We start from the raw sequence: 16,802 nt of genomic DNA, 5'->3' as shown, positions 1-16,802 counted from the left end.
TTCTTCAACAATCTAATCAATATGGTGTAGTTTTAGTGACGAGATTTGTTTAGTTTGTGGTCTAGTGGTTAGGATGCTGGGTTGCAGGGCTTGATTCTGGGCCATTCCATTCCTAAAGAAGTTGCAAGATTCTCCTTTTAGATTTCAAAATTGATTCCTATAACTTTTCGGAAGTAAGCTGGGTTTTTTTCTTTACTGATGTGTTAGCTCTGGGGTATGTTTTAAAGAGAAAAGGTGTGAAATTGACATACATGTATACATGAATATAAAATGAACAAATACGCTTTTTCTTAAATAGGAAAATGCAGAAAAGCCCTTTGTTCTGATACAACAGGCATACATGTAAAACCTCTAATTTTTATTCATATCTGACTATTCACAACTTGGTTTATTTGAGAGAATGATCACCGGAAACCATCATCAAATATTTCCACTCTGATTGTCTATTTCCACCGCTGCAACTCCAATGATATTTTGCCTCAATGTGGAATTTGCTGACAGAAAGGTTTCTTCCAGTGAAACATCTAAGGGTTTAGGGCTAAGCCCAAGATGTTTTTTTGACCACTATAAAACGTTTCCAAGAGATTTGTGCGAACAATTTGGTTTCTTCTTTGCTGGTGGATTGTGTCATTGGGTGGCAGCGCAGGCAGGCGACAAAGAGACTGTGGGAAGGCTACTGTCGGGGGTGAGTCGTAAACCCTGCTCCTCCAATAGGAGTCATTTATGTACATGTACCAGTGCAAAGTCACGTGGTAACAATAACCCAAGACGTCAATAGGGCAAATCATGGGCTAGGGCTCGGTGAGATACTAGATTTTATTACGTATCCATTACTCAACAGACATAAAAACAGTGCCAGAATCACAAAAGCGTGCCTTTGAATTTCATTTTGTATTATTGATTCAAACTGAGGAAAAACCCCAAAAATGTAATTACCTGTTTTGTGAAAAATGACCATATTTGAGGCAATACTTTCAGAGCAGGATAAAATTGCCCAAGATTTTCTCACCACACATGAATAGACCAAATGTTGGCCCTCATCACAGCCAAAAGGAAAATATTCGGAGATCCCTGGCAAGTTGACGTTTTGAGGGGCAATTTGGTAAGTTCTAAAAACATACTTTAATGCAAGCTGTAATAAGAACCTAAGGGTGACACTTAAGACTATATTCTTTGTCTCAAGCAGAGGGAACGATGATACTTTAAAGTGATATAAGTGGATTTGTGAAATATTTGTGCATTTTGTTTCCTTGCATCCCAAGTCCTTTCATCAAAGTATGAAAAAAAAAAGATTTTATCTGGTATTTACGTGAAATGACTTATAAGAGGTGCTATCATAGAAAGGGATCATAGAGACATTTCTATAAATCACGAATTTAGGGTTTGTGGCTTTCAACTCAGGGTATTTCTTTCACCAAAAACCCCAACTTGTAGGTCATTTTGCAAAGAGTCTAAGGCAGGCAGCTACATTCAGACTTGAGCAATGTGATTTTTTCAGCGATTCAGCAAGAGCGCCATCAAGAGGCCGTGCAATCAAAAGATGGCGGCCTCCTCGATATGTATTCCAGGTAAGACACGCGCTTGTTATTTGTTGCTAAGGATTTTATGACAGTGTGTTGACGGAAATTAGAATGACCAGTTGTTGATACATGTTATAATGACTTCACTGACTATGGGAAGACATGCTAAGATAGAAGTGTTGGCAGAAAAGCTCCAACCAGAGTTTTGGATTTGGTGTCAGTTAGTGTTAGTAATACAATACTAGTACATCATGTACTGTACTGTAGGCCCTTTAGGCCTAGGCCTACTACTAGCCTAGTTGAGCTCTGAAATTTTTGAAAATTAATGACACTGCATTCGATCTGGATACTTACATATTTATTTGAACAGATTAAATCACACAAAAAAACATGTTTTCCTCAGAGGTGCTCTTTAAAATGCAGTTTTGGATACGATTTCCAACTGATGTTGTCTATATTGAAAGCACACTGTGCGACAAAATTCCACTAAAAGTTGCTTCATGACACGTACCATGCAATTTGTGCTTTACAATGGCGGCAATCACTTTTTGGCGGAGTGTACAAAAGTTTGTGCGATTCGATGATTTTCAACAAAAAATTCCACGAGTGTAGATTGATAATAAAATGTAGCTTATGAATTATAGCATTTTATTCTTATGCTAGGCCTATCCTTTCTTCAGGTAAACTCTCGATAAAATCCACAGGCACAATTTTTAGACGATAATCCAACCAGTTTCAAAACATCTTTCAAAAACAAGAGTGCTGTTGGTTTCTACAGCAATCACTAGTTATCGATAAAAGTCTAGTTTCACATATCCTCACCATACTCTAGCAATGGGTGATAATCTGAAAGCATCATTGTCAGACTGATTCAAAGATGCGACGCACTGAAAATGACCAAATAGGGCACCCTCTATGAGCCACTATTTCATATACCTAACTCCAGTCTAGTCTAGACGTACATGTGGGCCTATGACATGTTAAAATTGTGTTTGTATTTGAACATATTACAGTGCTCAGATTTCATAGATGAGGCCCAAGGAGGAATGGCTTCCCTTGCCCTTCCAGCTTCCGCTCATTTGTCCGTTAGGCACTAACGTGTGTGACCGTATTGTCGCCTCCACTCACTGGTCTGTTAGGCACTAACGTATGTGATAGTTGTGAGGTCCCTAATTTCACCACCTACATGTATTGTCAAGTCTGATTGGTTTGCACAGTACATGTAAGTGGCAACATAAGGGACCTGGCGATTATACGGTTAGGCACATTAGCTGGAAATATCCAGTGCCATAGGTTGGTGATATAGGGAGATTTGCCATTCATACTCTATCCAAATGGTCATGATGGTAGTTCACCCTTTTCAGGCATTTTGTCGGGCCATATGAATATTACTGAATATGTCACTCATCAGGTCAGTGGAACAAACATTCATAAGGCAAATCATCTAAATAAAGGGGTAAATATAATTTACCTTTGATAATTAGAAAAAAAGAGACATTTTCTGGGCAACTTGTGGTAAGCGTAACCATCAAATGTGCTAATTTCAGCCAAATGTACTTTTTCAAGTTCGTTGCACTCTGACGGTGTCATAGCTTAGGCCTAGTACATGTACATGTATGAGATCTCCATCAATGTCCAGCATTCATATTTGTAAAGCAAACACAGAACAGAATTCCAGCAGATTCATCTTATAAATACAAAACTTCCCAAGCAATATTTTTTCCTCTGCTCCTTGAAACAGGACTTGTACTAAAAACTTGCCATATTCCCACTCACTGTTTTTGTGCTTGATATGAAGGTCAACGACTTGGCAGTACTGAAGATTATCAGGCAGGGAAGGGGACTTACACCAGGCAGGGTTACATCTACTCAAGTCTCGCTGGCTTCCGTCACGAGTCCAAGCATGGTGAAGAAGTGAGTAAATGTTGGTGTTTTTTTCATTACTTGAGTGCATGGGCCAGAGCTGTATATTGAGAGAGTAGTGCCAACTTCAGACTTGGGAACCAACATGGCTGTTCATTACTGCAGTACAACATGCAGCTATTGTGTAGTAATGTTCCATGTGCACTGACGTATAATCCACCATTTTGGTTCCAACAATTGAGACATTCATGTCACGGCTCTCTCTCTACAAACAGCTCTGGCATGAGCATCTCAAGGCCAAGGAGGGCTTTTCCTTCTTCCCCCCGCCCCACCCCAGAATAAATGGGAAAATAATAAGGCAAAAGAAACAAAATGAAGGGAGGCGGTACAGAAAAAGAAAGCTTAAATGAAAAGAGATGGAAATCACCAATTTGTTTGAAAATGTGTCAGAATTTAATCCTTTGTTTGGCACTACCATGCTTAAATGATATGTCACTAAATGGTAAACAACAGCCTCGTCATTTTGTTTTGATTACTGTCTTTGTTGTCTGGTTATCATTCCTGCTGTCACAGTTGTCAGCATACCGTCATCATTGCCATTATCACAATTGCCATCATTGTAGTACTGCATTATCTGATATCAGTTTCATGGAATTTGGGATAAAGTTTGACCAATATAATATATTTTGATTAGTGAGGATGCCATGTATGATACTACAAATTCTGTGTGGGTGTTCCCAACCGGGGACTGTGCTGCAGAAAAAATATCTAATTTGAAATTTTTTAAACAGAAGTTCACTTTCTAATGTCTTCACCAAAAATGTTCACTTTTGGATGTCTTCACAATGTTTTTGACCCGTTAATAACCATTATACCACTCACGAGTGGTCCCTATAATTAAGAAAAATACCTCCCGTTATCCTCTTTGTAGTTGCCCGAATTACAAGTTTTACTTGAAGACCAGCAAACTGTCGTCCCGGAGGTTGGCTCAGTTGTCACAGTGAAGGTGATGCCAAGGCCGTTTTCCAACACTCAACTTCGGCTCCGTCTCAGGCTTCAACAGTTTTTTAATAGCTGACTTTGAAGCTGTAAGCCAGCAATTGGTCTAATAGTGCCACAGAACATCAAATAAGATGCAAGAGAGCCAAAAATTACAGTAATCCAATGTAATTTAAACGCTTCAGGCCCACAATCGGGGATCGGTTTGGGGACAAAGCCTGAGATGGAGATGAAGTTGAGTATTGGAAAATGGCCCAAGTTCAATAATAAAGTAGTATCTTGCTCATGTCATCTTCCACTTTCCCCGCATGGTCTGTTATGTTAAAGTGTCTCCTTTTATTTTCAATTTGAAAGTGTGCACCTTTTCATTTGTCTCTCACAGGTTATGTACCCAAATAATGCCAGTTTCAAAACTTGTTAGATGGGTGAAAGCCTTTTTCCTTTAGACACTGAGGCAAGACAGCCCAGAAAATTCAGCCTTTGTCTCGGGTAAAAGAAAATTGGCTACCTTGGTACACTGTACTTGGTAGTTGTCCTCTTGAATGCTCCTCTTGGAGGCCTTGGAGAGTACCTTAAACTTGAAATTAACTCTTTAAATTTGTGGTGGTTAAGGGCATCGATGGAATCCTTTGGGAGTCGGCTCCACCTCTACAATTTTTTAAATACAAACATGGAGGAGAAAACTACCTTTTCCACTTCTCAACTTAATCAGTCATTTGATTTACGTGTATTCCTCTCACTGTGGTCAGTCTCTGTATCCCATAGACAGGTGCCTGCTACGTGTTGAATCAGTGTCCAAAATGTAAAGGATCCATGACCTGCCTCTATTGTTTGCTTTTCTGTACCAGGCATATTTCTTTAGATTGCTTCAAATTAAAGGCCAAGTTCGGGTGGCTTGTTCCTGTATGTTCAGGAACAGCTTGATTTGTTGTTCGTGAGTCGGCCGCTCGAACGCCGAGAACAAACAACCGGTTATCGCTGGTAGTTAGTGACAAGCAACATGCAACATGGCGTCATCCATGTAGCCTACGTTATTTGAGAGTTAATGTTTGGATGGGCTGAATTCTTTTCTATATAAACAGGAACATTCATTTCTGTGTTACGGAAAATAATTAATGTTAATTTTGCAAAACTTCCCATTGTCTATTACTTTGTGAGCCATCTCTCTACTTTTTGCAGCTGTTCAAAAATCTAAATCTCACGAGTTTTTCCTGTGTGTTCCTGTAAAACCCTGACGAGCAGGTGGTGTGTGATCCTGTTCCGAGAACAGTGTTCTTGAGTCGTGTTCCCGCCATTCGAGCGCAAGAACAAGAAACCCATGTCAAGAACAGGCCGCCCGAATTCGACCTAACTGTCGATTCCATTCATTGTCAACACTGCCCTCTTTTGTCAATAGACAACTTTTTCTTGCCCTTTAATTTCTTCATAGTGAACAAAATGCTGCCCTCTTTAGTTTGAAAGCAGTTAATCCTCACAAACTGTTTGAGATCATTTACTCTCTAATCTATACCATCACTCAATCATGTCAAATCTGATAAGATTCTGTGTAATGTAAATGACATCTCAGGGTGTACAAAAATGGACCGCTACAGTTTTTAGGAGGTCTTGCATGGAGATCTGTCATGTTATTTTGTGTTCAGGTTCTCAATGTCAATCCTCGATTTTGTCGTTGTGCCATCCTGAGTGTGGAAGGCACACCCCTCACCCAGAGTTTTCGAGGAATGATAAGAAGAGAAGACATCAGAGCCACAGAGAAAGACAAAGTTGAGGTCTATAAATCCTTTCGGCCTGGTGACGTGGTTCTCGCCAGAATTGTATCCTTTTTTGCCCAAAGGACAATAATTGAGGAGGGCTGTACGGCTTAACATTTTCCTTACGACTATGTTTGTTTTCACCCGTAAGAGGCCTATAATTGGTATGCCCTGTTTATTTTCTTGAAGGGTTTCAATTCATTTCCCATTACAAGAAAGTCACGAGATTCCAATTTTGGTCATAATTTGTGCGGAGACACGCGTAACAACACCAGCATGGATGCTTTCACGTCAGCAGTTTTTATAGCAATCCAGCGACATTTCACTTGACATTTCCAATGGCCCCTCTTAATGGTGGAAATAACTGTACTTGTTGTTGTACAAAGCGACTGTCGTGGAACAGTTGCTCCAATCGATAGTTATCACAATGCTTACCACCATTGGCGGGGGCCACTGCAAATGACCAGCAATAGCATTACCTTTTTAAATGGATTTATTCTGTTTCCTTGGCACTGTTATCTTATGTTATTGTCAGCCTCTGTTACTTGTGATTCGACTGGTGTCCACACTTGTGACCCGACATGTGCTTTAATTTAGGATTGACCGGTCATTGGCCACGTGACAACTCTGATTTGCTGGTAAGCACATATGCTGTGAGCCAGTGACTCTTGGGCTGAAGAAACAGAGTTTGCAAAGATATCAGTTTTCAGGCAAAAGCCTGATTTTAGCCTTTTTCATTCAAAATAATGGACTAATTTCAGCCCTCAACGAGGTATGTATGTAGGTACTAGGTATGTACATGTATGTAGGTACTAGGTATGTATGCTTTTCAGGTCTTGTAGTCTGGCTTTTCACAAGAACCTGACTAGTAGTAGCATCTCTGATTCATCACCAAATTAGGCCTCTCCTGAGCAAAGATATAGAAACAGTTGCCGTAGCAACTTGACAGTCTGACCAGACCTTTATTCGGTAGAGACAAGTTCTTAACACACACTTCATGCAGCTGTCTTTGGGAGATGCCCAGTGGTACCTTTTATCCACCGCAGAGAACGAGCTAGGGGTGGTCCTAGCACAGAGCGAAGCAGGTAATTTGAATTAGAGGTTTGCTTAGGAGGCGAAGACCACTTGATGTTTTCCACTTGACACTTTGACTTTCTAATTATTGCAAACGTAGCAAAGGTACACACTCTCCACATTTATGTGATCTGAATTGTCTTTTAGAGGTCTTCAACAGTTACATGTCTTTCTTGCAGAGCGTGCCATTTGTTTCTTTAATTTGTCGAGGTCAAATCAAGAAAAAGTCTCAACGTTGTCCCATGGCACCTTCAAAGAACCGTTCATTGAAACTATGTCTAAAAGGTAACCAAGAAATTGAATACCAGAAAAACATGCAATCACATCAATCACAGTTGTATCAAGTGACATTAACAATGTAGTTTATGTTTGTGACATACATGTAGCAAAAAGTTCAATATGGCCACCCTACTGTCTCTAATGTACATGCAGTAACCCTCAGACACTGATAGAGGGCATCAACATGAGTGTAATCACAGGTAATATCACAAATTGTCCATACTTTAATTAAAGTTTGAAACAGGTAGGGCATGTGACATTTAAATAGAGAAGTCCATGTCCCAATAGAGCCAAGTGACCACAGAAGATGTAATTATTATGTTAAACATTATTCCATCGCCTGCATAGGAGAAAGACGTTAGCAGTCCAGGCACGCAAATGTTAATTTTTGACATTTTTAAGATAATCGATTTCAAAATTTTTGGGCTCCTATTTGTATGATTAATATATCACACAAGTCTGAATTTTAGAGGGATGAGGTTTTGTTGATGTTAAAAATAAGATTTAATATTTTTTATTGATAAAAAGCCATGATTTTTAACAGTAATTTACATTTAATGCCAACGACCATTTGCAGGGGACTCCTCCTGCCTAAAATGTGCACTAAAGCAGCATATTAAAATCCTAACAACGTTTTGCCGGGAATAGACTTTGACTACGTCTTCACTTTAGTGGGACGCTAGCGCACATTTTGTTACATTAGTATACATAGCAACGTCCTTATTCCGGACAAAAGTAATGAAAAACCACCTCTTGTACTTTTCATTCTGTTAATTATGTCAGAATGACGTAGCCCCTTGAAAACACATGTATACCGAAAGAAAGATATTTCAATGCTCTGGCAATTTCCAAAAAAAACCTAAATTTGACCTTTTGACCCATTTTTCCCCCTACGATCTTTTTCCTGGCACACGACGAGTTTTCAAATTGTAGCTAAGGAAACATATTGATTTTGAGACCTTACAAGTCAAGTATTACTTACAGTGGAAAAGTGCCTACAAAGAGGGATTTTACTGTTACTTTAAAAAACAAATTCCTAATATCTAGTATTATGATGAATTTTTAGTAGACGAAAAGGTGCTCTTAAATACGTACATGTACATGGACAGTGTTTTATCATTTGCAAATTAGTAACTCAGTAGAAAAAGTTTGTTTGTACTTCGGTTGTCAGCTATGAAAGAAATTCAGCGATACGGCAACTTCCATAAGAATTATAAATTATATTGTGGTTGTCACATAGCATGGAAGCAGAAAAGAGATAAATTGATCTTTATATGTAGCTGGTCACCCTAAGCAAAATGGGGGAAAAGACCATGGCAAATTCCAGGCTGATCGGCTGTTAAACGTTAATACACCGAGTTGACAGGCTGAAGTCATTAAAATTACCGGACCGCGGATCGCTGGGCAGTTATGTGAACAGCTGCTGCGGTCGGCAGGTGTTACAGTGTTGCAGGCAGTCCGGTCTAGGACGAATGAACAGTTTCCGGAGTCACTTCTCAACAATTGGCAGAGTGGGCGGACAGGAATTTATTTTGACGTTCTATGATCGAAAAAAATCATCAAAAACCTTCACTTTCTTGTAATTGAGTCTGCAAATAACCATTTTGTTGGCGACAAAAGAAAACGGTTGCTTCATCAACTGTTAAATTTTTGTTTGGAGACTTAGTTAAAGCTTTGTGTGAGGTGGTTGTAGATTGCGATTGATGTAGTCTGGTAATGTGTGTGCTTTGTTAAGTAGTATTCTCAGAGTTTTTGTTATCTTTGTTTAAATGTTTGGAAATGTTAGTGGGTTAAATTCTCTTTTCTGTAGCTCATTTCCAACACACAAATTTCTATTTACATGTGTAGACAAAACATCTCAGGATCTGTGCACATTCTACATACAGTCTAGTGTTCTAGGTATTTGAAGTACCATTTGGCATTAGGGTGACTGTTTTTACATAAGGTCTGTTTCCCATGTTAGAATTTCATTCCTTGCTATAAGCCCCCAACGCTTTGTCTCTTTACCGTTTGTCACATTATCATTCAGGTGTCAATATGGTTCCCATCAGTTGGTCTGAGATGGTGTGCCCCAAGACCCACTGTAAGGAGTTCCGGAAGGTAGCCAGAGTACAACCGCAGTACCTGATCCAGCCAACCGGTACATAGCACCCAGTCAGTACTTAGTCCCTGTGAAGATACATAGTGCAACGCTAATGCCCGAGTAAGTCAGTTGGGACTGACATGTAGCACCCAGTCTGGGGCACTGGGTTCATTGGGTACTTAGCATCCAGTATTGGGTAAGGCCTCTAGCTCCACTAAGCTTGTTTCATTGAATCACATTCATGGTTGTCTCCAAGACAGTTCTGAGGGTACCAACCTGACGAAATCAGATTGTACACAGTACCCGGTTTACGTACTCAGGTTGGTTAGTCAATACTCATCACGAGTCAGCCATCTTTAACCGAATAGGTTCTAGGATTTTTTGCTAGGGGGGAGGGGATTTCACATTTTTTTTGCAAGGGGGGTTGGGGGTTACCGTACATGTTGCCATTGTTGAAGCCCATTTATTCTTTGAATAGGCGAATAGGACACCTACAGGGTTTATGCTTCTTGGGGGGGGGGGCTTGCAACCTTTAGACCGAGGCTGCTAAAAAAATAAATAATACTAGCAATGATCAGGGTGCCAGTTGACTTCCCCCTCCCGATCCGAACCTGCCCTGTAAAAGTTTGTAAACACATAATATGTGTTTGAGAAGGGTAATGATTGATTGGCATCCTTGTGTTTTGACGGGTAATTCCCAATGATGGATAACAGTTCATGTCGTCTTTATTGTCCGAACAAAAAAATGCTTCGAAGTGAAGTTTTATTTGCAATTATAGCAAAACAGTCAGCCTTCTTCCCAATTTGCAGTGTTGAATAAATAGTGTGGATTCGTGGAGCAAGACCCAAAATGGCCATCTCATGAATAAAGTCCACAGGGGAAGAGCCCCAAACTCATCCTCATTTTAGTACATGGCTTTTTGATAATTACGGTATGAGTGCTTGAAATAGCTGGTTCGCAGTTGGTGCAATGTGCCCAGTCTTTGCTTCGTTCTTGGGCACCTGTACATTGATCCATAGAGCCACGATTGGCTCTTTAAAACAAAGCGTTTTATAGTCATTTGGAAGAGGGATTCGGTAATGAGTGCCATGGGGTACGCCTATGCGATCTTCTCCAGTAAGAGAATCAAACTCAAACTAATATTTTGCAGTCACTGTTTATGACAAAAAGTACCTCTAGATTGATTTGTGGGTGGGTTTCCAAGGTAAAAAACAAGCCAGAATAGTGATAATATATTGTTATTGGATGCGTTTTGTTTGTCATGTCGATGTGGATATTTCGTGTGGGGCAGATTTTAGCTTTCTGTCAATTATCCAATCATATTTTCCCTGGAGAACTGTCCTCAAATGAAATTAAGTCGGAGGCGAAAATGGGAGTTTCGATCAATGTGACTAATTCTCTTCAGGTCTGTGATTTGGCCATGCATAACATCTCCACGTGAATATACGTTCCCTTTTCCCAAGGCGCAGGGTTGGTACTCGGAGAAAGGTTAACTCGTAGCGCCATTATAATTGTGTTCGGGTCAACGTTTTAACACACCATAGTTGCATGCCGATTTTTTTTATCAATTTCAGCCAGAATTTGCGCAGGTTGTTTATGCATGTTGCAACCGCAGGTTGATTTTTGTAGCTGTATTTGTCTCAGTATAATTGACATTGTTTCTATTTTCAAACGGTGTCATTACTTATTATAACCAATGGTTCTAACTTCTTAGCAGAGTTTTGAACAGTTCAAATATTTTTGTATAAAAGAAAACCGCATCCTTAGCTTGAAATAAAACAATGAAGATTGTTGGAAATTTGATCATAGAAGAAGCATTGTTCTTGGCTAGTAATACAGACGCGGATCCCGAAGAGGGTCTGACCTCACTCCACTCCGGGGGGAGGCGTCTACGTGCATAGGTTGGAAGACCCCCTTGAAAGCATAAACCACATGGTGGGGTCTTATTTTGTGAGTGCGGTTATGGACAAATAAAAGGAATAAATGGCTGTACCAAAGGCGACAATGTACTACCCTCCTACGAACGAAAATTTCCTGACACTCAAAAAAAAATCCTGGACCCACCCCTGTAATAGGTTTTCTGTTTTGTGTTGATTACACAGTCCGTCTCGGTGGTAATCGGAGTCATTTGTAGACGATTTCCTAAAGATGAGCTCCACGTGGTGTGGTCAGCTTGTTTCTGGTCAGGAAAGTGTTTTAGCTTTTTCAAATGGTTTTCCCGGATATGCGTTGTTCATGAATGCAAGGTGGTTTTTGTTTTGTTTTGAATCTGTGTCTTAAAAGTAAAATGTAGGCCTACTAGAATGGTTGATGCCTTCTATGACTACGTGTATTTTGGCCAGCGACGTCGATTTCTGCGTGTGATTTTGTTGTGTCATTCACACCAAGGTTCCAAGATCACGAGAAAACAACACCAAAGAAGAAATTTGACGAGAACTGTACTCGGGGCTAAATAATTTATTAACTCCAGAACTCACATTTTGAAGTACATGATACAGAAATAAATCGTATTAGGTGGGCGCCGTTGACGGTTCCGAAATATAAAGGCATTATTACGTAATCTAATTCCATCTAATTCCACCTAGCTGGTGTATTCAACAAACGTGAAGAATGTTTTACAACCTACGACCCACTTAATAACATTGGCGCCTGCCAATTGATAAAGACGTTACAAAAAAACTAATTTAAAATAAATTTCATTGATTTTGTCCAGTTTGACGTCACTCTGTAGTTTACGCAGCAGAATCCGTGCGCAAAGATTCGTCTGGAGGTAGAGTCTAGCCATAACTCCCAAGGCGGCTTACACATCACTCCTTGTCTCAGTCTTTCAACCGACCTTGTTTCCTCCAGATGCTGGCTTGAAATCAGAGCTGGTCAATTAATTACTTAAAATTATAATACTTATTATTCAGACCTCTATTTTATTTTATAATACTTCTTAGTGACGCCGGCAACATACTGCATGAATTTAAAAAATATTTGCTTGTAATTATCTTCACAACATACTTCCATTTTCAATATATATACCAATGTTTGGTTATACACAATAATACACTGGACTTTTGATTCAAACTCTTCACGTTTCTTTTTACCAATACTGCGAACAGGATAATCAAGGCATGCGGCATTCAGAGTTTGTGCCAGTTCCCACGAGTTATACATGTGTACATGTATTTACTTGGACATTTTGCCATTTAATCAGATACTGAAGTTGTTTATTTTAAATCTCCCTTTGAGAATGTTTTCTACTTTAAATTCAGTACGCTCTGAATTATCATGGGTTATACCCGGAACAATTTCGGTTTGTGTCTCACACTCATGTTTAGCTTTCAATGGTACAAACAAATCTTCAGGGCAGTCCTCCTGTACCCAATCTTTTACTGGAAAATGTTGCGCACGATCAGTAGGGACACTTTCATTATTTGGGCGTATACAAATCTGTCATAGGCATGAAAATGCTGCTCACGATCAGTGCAGCAGTGGGGACACTTTCATTATTTGGGCGTACAAATCTGTCACAGGCAAACTTTATACAATTTATATGAATTGGTGAAGTAAACATTTTGTTCTTCTCCAAGTTTTTCACCCGAAAATTAACAGAGCCTGTTCTTCGAACCAGGAGATACGGTCCTGACTGTGACTTCATTAATCCGTTGACAAGACCTTTTGGAAGTTTGGAATGGAAATCCATACTAGATCACCTATCTGATAGTCTACCTCTGTTGCAGAAGCATGGTACTGTCTTTTCGTTACTATTGCTTGATTTTCTTCAGTATGATGTTTTGAGACTTCTAGAAATACCTGTAACTTCGAAACTAAATCATGTACGTGGTCCCTTAACCCTAACCCTCCTCAATCCTTCACCTGTTGGAGGACTGAGGAGTGCTAGGGTTAATGACTTCTCCTGATAATTACAACAGGGTAGGAATGCGACGTCCAGCGGTAACCGCGCTTCTCTACCATAAAGCCCAACTGGATTATCTGTTGGTGTCGAACGTTAAACAAACTGAATGGCTGTAATGTATTTGTCTGATTGGCATATTCAGCTGTAGTGTTTCTGCAACTTGCACCAAGTTGAAGATTTTTTACCTTAGCCGTCGAATCTTTTAACAATGCTAGCAAGAACATCTAATTTTGATTCCAGCGTCCTAGAATTGACAGTGTACACATTGCTTGATTCGGGTTCTTTTGCCGTTTGTTGTATTGAAACAGCTAAGCGAGCTGTATTGAATGCCTCACGGAATGTTTTTGATTCTTTAGAAAAGACAATGGTATTAAGCCACGTACGAACAATGACAATTGTTCTGACTCTGTCTTCTTAATCTGCTTTCACAAATGCATTATGTCACATGCATAATCGTGGAGGGATTTTGTGACAAGTGGTTTACGTGCTAGCAGTTTTGATTCCCCACCCCAACGCCATGAATCGCCTTCAGAATGGTTTTTCAACATACAGTGAATTTTCCCAATAGTATCTTTCTCACTTGTTGGCATCATGGAGCTATCAAACACAAGGAGTTGAAACGAAGTCCCTACGGACTGTAATCCGATTAGCTGCTCCTGTCGGCTCCATAGACAAAGCGCGGTTACCAGCTCCAGTGTTGAAGACCCTAGACATTCTTTGTACACAGTGATCGCCACCGCCAAGTAGCTGGTAACCCGCAGACTCGCCATGTTTCGCTGCGGCATACTGCAGTAAATAAATGAAGGAAAAGATGCACGAAGAAGATGCGCAGTTCTCTTCAGTAGTCCTCATGAGTCAGCGAGTGATCTCTGCAGATGCGCTCGAAAATTACATATCAACGGTGGTTATTTGGCAAAGGTCGGACGTTTTTAAAGTCAGTTATGACATTTTGCGTTTCTGGCGGTAGAGAACAAATACCCAAAATATGAACTACGACATTTATATCATTAGTCGCAATCTTAGTGGTTCCTACAGTTAAAAGAAGGTGGAAACATGCTGCAGGAATGCATTTAACAACGTGGTGAGGTTTCATGCCGAGACAGCTGTGGACAATGACAGAAAGGACAACAAATCTTCCCATGTTTTTCTGTGTTTATTTTCCTCTGGACCAGCTACATTCTCTCAGTTTTCTTGTGCGTATTTTTTTGAGAATTTGTTTTAGTTAGAAATTCTGTTTATTGTTAAAAGAGACGTATTGGGGATTTAAAGGCGTAACCAGACTTTCATTGTCATTGGAATATCAGAACAACCACTACAGTTATCGAAATTAATTATCAAAACGAGGGTTTCCGTCGCAAGGCGGCTATGTTGAACATGTGAAGTGTTACGGACACGCATGCGCGGTACCCACGATCTTTTGCAAATGCACCTCCGAGCATTCCTTATAGCCCGCAAGAGGCGCGTAATTTGTTTTGTCCTTGCAACACGTGCAGTGCTGGCGATGGCCATCATTGACCCTTTTGATCTCTGTATGTGCTGACTTCCTTGTGTTTAATAGCTCCATGTTGGAATAGATTCCAACAATACTCTTGCGTGACCATTTATTGGTGTCTGGAAAGCTAAAACTTTCGTGGAATCTGTATAATCTCGTAACACAGCAATTTCTTTAAAGTTGTCTGCGAAAGAATCTAAATCTTCCTCTGCGGAGCCTGTGTATTTTATTTAACGGTTGACAAATCATACTTGGTCGTCACTTTTTTTCTTATCCAAATCTCCTTCAGTCATATCAAAATACCATATCATAATACAAAAATATATACAAAAAGTAAATCATACAGTCCATTGCCAGCCATGAAAATCATACATTATTTATTGTCGGCGTCACTTATTTACAATTTTTACTTACGTAATAAGGCAAAAGGTAGCGGGTCATTCTTTGTTGTCCGTCGACAATGCCCTGGTCCATGCTTGCGAGAGTGAGACCCGGATCCTCCACCATTTTTTGTGTCATTCACATGTAGGTTCCGGGATCATGAGAAAGAAACACCAAAAAGGAAATTTGACGAGAACTGCACTCAGGTCTAAATAATTTATTATTCCAGAACTCACATTTTGAAGAACATAATAGAGGGATCCCAATGCGACGCTTTTAGCGTCGATCTGCGCACTTCCACGTTTGAAAACGAGGCTATTTGTGTCAGCTTCAATTCTTAATACGATCAGACGATTGAAAGTAAGGACACAAAATACATAAAAGTATGTTAAATTCAGACTTTTCAGGCTGAAAATTTTGTGGAAGAGTCTTTCAGGATGACTCGACACGTAAAATCCAAAGAAAAATAACGACAATTGACCGCGAACTATCTTACTTGCGATGGTCGTGTATCGATCTTTTGCAGTGGGCGTGGTTTAAACTGAAGTGGCATCACACTTGCGAACCGGATACCCCATGTACTGTGTGGACTCCGCGGGCGCGCGCGAGGAAGTTCAACACAGAGATCCAGATATGCGTAGGGGGAGCGCGTGTTAGCGTAGCGGTTCTTTCCTCGCTTTGCACCAATGAGGCCTGGGTTCGAGTCTCGGCTTGACCCAGGCTTTAAGTGCCTTTGGTTACCAGTCCATACTCGCTCTTGCAGGTTTTCTCCGGGTACTCCGGTTTCCTCCTGCCTCTAAAATTGGACCTTCTTCCTAACTCCGTAATGTGATGCTGATTAATAAAGTGTATGAATAAACGTACAGTTATTGGCGCAAATAGCCTGAGTTGCTGAAAGCGCCATTAAAACAAAATAACAGATATGCGCAGATGGCGCTAATGTGAAATCCCTCAATACAGAAATGATTCGTACTAGGTGGGCGCGGTCGAGCACAGCAACGTGACCAAAATGTAAAGGCTTATTACGTAATCTAACAAATGAATAGGCAATTTCACCTAGCTGGTGTATTAAAAAAATGTGACGAATGTTTCACAACAATAGCGCCAAGTGCCATATGTTTCTGTTCTGAAATCTAGTGCAAAGCTACTTGAAAGGTCTGTCTCATTTCTAATGAATCTACCCGAATCCTCCTAAATGCGCCAGCTTACTGGGCACACAGTCGGCACATTCTTTGTGCTTCAAAATGTCCCGAGTGCGCGCGATAAGCTACCGTGGCCAATATGTGCCTTCCTCGAGCCTGCCGATTCGTCCCAAACCTGTCGGCGAATTCTAAAGGATCTCGCACAGCAGGAGTTAACTTCACTACGGTATGTGACGGAGACCTATGCATGCGCTTGGGAACGTCATGTAACAACCTCTGTCCGAATTCAGGAGATTTGCATTTTCTCCAGTAT

The 16,802-nt window shown here is 40.3% G+C and overlaps 1 protein-coding gene across 2 annotated transcripts; it reads left to right on the top strand.

Moving 5' to 3' along the window:
• The first annotated feature begins 1,526 nt into the window (after positions 1-1,526).
• On the top strand, positions 1,527-16,216 carry exosc1 (exosome component 1). 2 transcript variants are annotated; one of them, XM_022250465.2, is made up of 6 exons: positions 1,527-1,568; positions 3,319-3,434; positions 4,315-4,389; positions 6,023-6,196; positions 7,137-7,218; positions 9,516-16,216. In XM_022250465.2, the coding sequence occupies exons 1-6, from the start codon at positions 1,541-1,543 to the stop codon at positions 9,632-9,634; spliced, it is 594 nt and encodes a 197-aa protein (XP_022106157.1). In that variant the 5' UTR covers positions 1,527-1,540; the 3' UTR covers positions 9,635-16,216. The 2 variants fall into 2 exon arrangements, with proteins under 2 accessions (XP_022106157.1, XP_022106158.1); XM_022250466.2 differs by lacking the exon at positions 4,315-4,389.
• Positions 16,217-16,802: the final 586 nt, after the last annotated feature.

This window comes from Acanthaster planci, linkage group LG08 (genome assembly GCF_054643075.1).
Source record: "Acanthaster planci isolate LZ-2023a linkage group LG08, COTS_SCS, whole genome shotgun sequence".
NCBI classification, from domain to species: Eukaryota; Metazoa; Echinodermata; class Asteroidea; order Valvatida; family Acanthasteridae; genus Acanthaster; species Acanthaster planci.
The sequence above is the reverse complement of the archived record's forward strand: the minus strand, read 5'-3'. Positions and strand labels throughout refer to the sequence as shown.

Coding starts and splice junctions, on each gene's coding strand:
- exosc1 (XM_022250465.2), top strand. CDS start 1,541: ATGGCGGCCTCCTCGATATGTATTCCAG. Junction 1,569..3,318: donor CTCCTCGATATGTATTCCAG/GTAAGACACGCG, acceptor CTTGATATGAAG/GTCAACGACTTGGCAGTACT. Junction 4,390..6,022: donor GCTCAGTTGTCACAGTGAAG/GTGATGCCAAGG, acceptor TTTTGTGTTCAG/GTTCTCAATGTCAATCCTCG.